Source organism: Hyposmocoma kahamanoa, unplaced genomic scaffold (genome assembly GCF_003589595.1).
Source record: "Hyposmocoma kahamanoa isolate Upper Pololo Valley unplaced genomic scaffold, ASM358959v1 130, whole genome shotgun sequence".
Taxonomy (NCBI): domain Eukaryota; kingdom Metazoa; phylum Arthropoda; class Insecta; order Lepidoptera; family Cosmopterigidae; genus Hyposmocoma; species Hyposmocoma kahamanoa.
The window spans coordinates 493019-499220 of NW_020653462.1; the positions used below are offsets into that span (position 1 = coordinate 493019).

Below are 6202 nucleotides of genomic sequence, written 5' to 3' on the forward strand. Positions count from 1 at the left end.
GTAATTTGTGATTTCAGCGCAAACGAGAGTTGATATTTAAAAGTGATATAAAGCCCATTTACGTGATGAGTTGCCAGGGATGGATGACCCTTATTTCGTCTCTATTTAAATTATACACTCGATGATTTTGGTCAATGAAAATATTTTGCAACTTAACTAATTCATTAAATAACCCGACACGTAAACATTGACACAATTGCTATTAATGATTTGCGTGACTGAATCGCTTAGACTATAAACAGATTCAAGCAATTATTTTAGAAATAGTTATGTAAGGGGGCTGCTGGTGCCGTAAGGCGGCATTGTGTCCTGTTGGATGGAATGTAGTAATATATATAAATAATGTAGTAGCCTCCGCAGCCCATACATCTTACTTAGTAAGTTTAGTAGTTCAAAAGTTGAAAGTCCAGTTTGATAGGTATTTATTCAGGTTTAAGATAATATTATGATCTTTAAAATGTAAACGGTGTAAATATAACTAGTAAAAGATTCAAAAAGATAACAAGAGATGTGTTCGCTACCGCGATCGGGCAGGAAGTGTCGATGGAACGAAACAAAATCAGAATGCGAGGCAAAAGAATGGAACAATTAAGAATTTGAATTTAAATACGAATGTGAGAATAAAATAAGAAATTTAAATAAAAAGGTGGGATGACGATGCAAGGAGGTCACACCGTCACAGTTAAATCTAATATAAGCCGTACCACACAGCCTCTCAAGCCGAGGCCATGAGGTTGAAAACCAAGTTCCCATCTCTGAGTTTTTCGGAATTTACGTGCGTAATTTTATTTGAAATTTACCAGTTTCGGTTAAAGAAAACATCGCGAGGAAACCTGCACGTTGAAGAAGGTTCACAACCCTCGGAAAAAGTGTGAAGTCCCCAACCCGCATTAAGCCAGTGTGGACTATGGCCTAAACCCTCGCCTAATACCCCTCTTAGTCCCCTCGTGGTCTCCCACGTCCAGCAGTGGGTAGTACAACTGGATTGATTTATTTTTTGCCGGACTGCCACACAGAAGTGGGACCTCTTCGTTCGATTTCCGGGTCGGGAGAAATATTTGTATGGTCTACATTTATTTCTCTCGTGAGTTTGGTTGTAATTTGTGGTTGTCTATGTGTGTATCCAAGGCACCCGCGACACAGGGTTTCCCTAGTGCGGGTCTGTGTTGAGTTAGTGCGTTACTATTATATTATTATTATTATTATACCAAGTGACAGGAAGAACGAGTCATGCGCCTGGTGGTATGCGACACGTCTACCCGTAACCTTTCAAAATCGGAATACAATAATGCTGACATTATTGCTTCACGGCAGAAATAGTTAAGGTGGCAGTACTTACTACGTAGCTACTACTGGGTTGATGATGTATAGTAAAGTCTATACAGATGATTTATTATTACTTATCGTGTCGATAGCATAGACTGTAATGCTTTCCATTGATTTATTACTTCCAATTAAGCGAGTAAAAATAATTAGGTTGCTAAGCCTTTGAAGGTCGCGATTGATTCATGACAATCGATATTGTTAAAACACGACATATTTATGAGACAAATTAATCTAATACTTCATTTAGGTGACTGGCAAGGTATTTATTTATTAGACAATAAGTCTAAATATACAGGTAAGGTACAATAAAAAAATGAATTTATTTGGTAATACAAAACTTACATTTTTTTAAATATAATACTAACATACTTATATAACTTAGTTTAGTTTTAGTTTTAGTTACATAACTATGTTAGTATTATTTTATGTTAGTACATAAACTTAAATGTAGAGACGACCAGTGCCTTAAGAGACCACTGTGTACAGTACGCTTTGAAAAACGTAATTTTTACTTGTGCCGTATATCAAAATAATAGCTAGAAACTAAAAAAAAAACGAAAAAAGCTATACTAGAAACTAAAACTAGATTTAAAGAAGGATGGCGACATCCCGTGTATTATGTGACCCAGTGTTTTTGACGACGTGCATTAAGGAGACCTATCAATACTTGTGATTCATTATCAAAGCATCAAAAAAGCTAATTGAGTACGGACCGTAGAAGCTGGGGTTATAAAGATGATATAGGTTATGTTTATAACATTGTCCTGTATTTCGAAAACAACAAGTCTTCAGTTTGTTCCCAAAAATAATTAAGAACTTCCCGAATATTCCCAAATCTGCCAAACTTTGCCACATTTAATATATCTCATCATGTTCTGCAGCAATGAAAACGAATAAAAATTAATCTTCGAAGAAATCTGCCACAAATGACACTGTTCTCAATATCAATGTGACATTGACATTGGCAAGAGGGCTCTTGTCAAAACGTTCCTTTGCAACTTTCATTATCTTTCTTTGAAAAAATGTCTAAATATTTTTGTCACATTGTGTTTTATTTTTTGCTTTATGTCATTACTGTATAATTGATTATTTCATTAGGAATTTCATAGCTTTAATGTTTTATGTGTGTACTATAAAATACTGGTACTTCAGGTAGGTACATATTCAATCATGCTTAAAATAAAACGTACGTACAAGAACGTTACCTAATCTATGGTCGAACTGAATTAATTGCGTTGTGTTCTTGCATCTATTCTAAAATATAATGTTTTACAATTTTTCTTATTCCCGACTTCTAAAAATATACAAAAATATGTTGATAACTAGGCATAAACTAAAACGCAAAATTATACTAGCAAAGTTCATGAACGGCTCTTCGTCGTTATTGGGGCAGCTTTCGCCATCCTTCTTTATATGACATTGTCGATCGGGGGCAGACAACCGAGTCATGTACCACTCATAAGGTTAAGCAATGGAGAACTTCTGCGGATGTATCTTTATAAATGCCTAGGCCATTTTGTTACAATCTCAGGGACCACGTGAGTAACAGACAAGTAAAAATCATACTTTTCAAAGCGTACTACCGAGTTTTCTACACGTGCAGCCTTCGGACCGACTATACGGCCCTACTAGTGCAGTACAACAATGGTTTTCGGATGTTGTTAGGGCTGCCACGTTTTCATCATGCGTAAAAATTCAGCCTCATTTCAACTGTATTTTAATTTATAATAAAATAAAAATAATATTTTTAAAAATCAACATTGTTTACTAACAAAACAGGACTGTTTGTTATTGAAAAATAAAATTTATTATTATTATACATCGTCGAAATAGAATAATAATACTACAATAGTTATACTAAAATATAATAGATAAACTGTTACCATGCTAGACTGCCACGCAGAGGTCGTTCGATTCCCGGGCCGGGAGAAATATTTGTATGGCCTACGTTTATTTATCTCGTGAGTTTGGGTATAATTTGTGGTTGTCTTTATGTGTGTCCATGGCACCCGCGATACAGGGTTTCCCTGCGGGACTATTAGTGTATGCGTTATTATGCGTTATTATTATATTTCTTTTTCGTTATGATTAGAAAAAACGAAAACTAAGAAGCAGAACCCTTCAAACTTTCGAATCAGGTTGATCGTTTGCAATTCTGAATAACGTCGATAATTGTCTGCAACTACGTTGTCTTAATGATTAAATACAAAGGTTGATTAAAAAAAATCTGTCCACCCGACAGGACTCGAGACTGCGACCACGGGATTCCGTCCCCATCGCTCTTTCAACTAAGTTACAGGTCGAATTAGCCGAGTCGACGAAATTTCGACGCCGTCACAAAAATAATAACAAATTATGACTGGTATGCTGAACACGCAGGGTGGAATCCAGCCGGATTGAATGAAATTTTTTGTGTTCGATCTTTGTATTAATAATTATAACAAACTAGTGGAGTAATTTAACAAAAATAAATTAATACCGTGGTAGTAAAACATTGTGATAGTCAATTATCTTCCTTTATATATACTTTTGAACTTTCGCGTTGCATTGTACTAACATTTGGAAACGAGAATAAACGCCTTTACATACGAATAGGTATTTTTCAATAAAAAGACTATTATATTATTAAAAATAATATTATTTTATTTTTTTTAATAAACATACCTATTCGTATGTAAACGTGTTTATTCCCCTTTCCAAATGTTAATAATCTTCATATTAAAATAATTAAAGCGACATCTCTTGTCAGCCCCTGGTAGTTATAAAAGGACCTGGCTGAGTGAAGAAAACCTTTCATAAATTTCTCACATATGGTAAAAAAATCGTAAAAAAATATTAACAAAGATCTGCAACAAGCACATGAAAAAATTCGTTGGGTGTGCTGGTTCGTTTCTTAGTTTAGTTGGGATAGCGTCGTCGAATCCAGCCGGATCGAATGAATTTGTCTCTGTATTCGATCTTTGTATCAATTATAACGAAATCAATAATATTATGTCAGTATGTTGTTGCTCTTAGGATAAAAAACTTAAAATGACCTGTATGTCTTTTCGGATCTAGGCTTCGAAAATGTTGACCCAGTCCTTTTTTATTTCCAGTTCAACCTGGGCTGTCAAGACTGGAAGCGCACCCTTGTGGGTACAGTCCATAACGCAGGTTTCTTCATCGCTATTCCTCTCACGGGGGTCATGTCAGACAAGTTTGGCCGAAAAATCGCCATCATCTTCGCCTGCATCGCCAACGGGGTCTTCGGTGTGATCAGAGCGCTGTCTGTCAACTACGACATGTTCATTATATTCGAATTCTTGGAACCTGCTTTTGGAGGTGGTGTTTACACAGCTTGTTTTGTTCTTGGTAAGTTATGCAAATCAATCTCACAGTGGCTTTGTTTGTAGTGATTAAAATTTCCTTTCACATATCGACTGTGAACTGGCAATCGGTATGTACTATTTCAATTTTGACAACTTTATAGGATGTAGAAAAAATTGTTTGCGTCATGTATGTAGCATCTGGTTTATTAAATAAAAATACGTAGTTTTTAAATATTTATATTACACATGTATGTATGCACTCTACGTATTTTTATTTAATAAACTAGATGCCATATCACAGACCATATAAATACTCCGTGTGCTATATAAATTATTTTTTCTTCATCCTCTTTGTTTGCCAGTTCACAGTCGATATCCCGCAATCTTTTTTATTAGGGTCTTTGCATAATATATATTAATCTCGTTGTTTATTAATCATGTTTTATATTAATCATCAAATTGGTGTCAAGTTGTTTATTTATCATATTATATACCTAGTAGAGTAGCAGCACCCCTGTGAAAGAGTTCCTCCAGGGATGTACTGCCACCTTACCTATTTCTGCCGCCAAGTAGTAACGAGTGCATTATTGCGTCTTGATTTTGAAGGGTTCAATGGTTCTGGCGGCACATGGGATTTGTCAACTTACGTTTCAGGGTGACGGGCGCAGTGGCAGTGCCCCTCGGATCGTTGCCAATTTAAAGCTCTAGTGGCACTGTAAGTGCTATTTTATTTTAACTTATTGGAAGACCAACGGTTATCTTAAAGAGTAAAAACTGAAATAATAATGGAGAGCAAATTATAGGTCCTCACCGATAGACACACATTAAGTTAATGATAAATTATAACTATATAACTACTAACTATACTATATAGGTAATGACATTTTCGCAACACTTAGTAATTACCTGCTGGCCAAAAGACGCGTCACCGATGTAGCACTAGTGTTAAAAAGGTCATATGGACAGGCGTGCAGCTTAACACGACTTGTTCATTCTATCAGTTGGTATCATAAAAAAATCATACAAATATGTTAATAATTTTAGCACGACTAAGGGAGTCACCATACTTGTCAACGCGGAATGAGCATGAGCCGGTCAGAAAAAGTTTTATATCGTTGCAATAAGAGCAAAAAAAGACGTTGCGCATGTCGCTTCCGCTCGGAGCGCTGACGCGAAACGCACGCCTTTTTTCTTGCTTTTATGACATGGACAATAAGCTTTTTCTAACCCGCTTAATACGATTTCGTGTCGCTACCTAAATGTAATAACTCTGTAACTAGAAATTTCGGAGGATATTTTTTTTTTTTTTTATAATATCAAGTGACGGTACGAACAAGTCGTGCGCGTGATGGTAAGCTACACGCCTGTCCATAACAGTTGTAGTGCCAGTCAAAGCTTTATATCGCAAAGATCAGAAGAACACTGCGCCCGCCACCCTGAGACACAAGTTAACAAGTCCCATGTGATTATGTAATGAGCTTCATGTTTAGTGTCAATCTGTTAAAATCCATGTATACGTTTTGTGTGTGTGTGTGTGTGTGTGTGTGTGTGTGTGTGTGTGTGTGTGT

The 6202-nt window shown here is 36.0% G+C and overlaps 1 protein-coding gene across 1 annotated transcript in view; it reads left to right on the top strand.

Annotated features, from left to right (window-relative positions):
* LOC113240317 (organic cation transporter protein-like) overlaps window positions 1-6202 on the top strand; it is a 47220-nt gene that overhangs the window by 25676 nt on the left and 15342 nt on the right. Inside the window, exon 3 of the mRNA XM_026477591.1 lies at window positions 4422-4677. Within this exon, the coding sequence (XP_026333376.1) occupies window positions 4422-4677 (256 nt within the window). The remainder of the gene's footprint in view (window positions 1-4421; window positions 4678-6202) is intronic.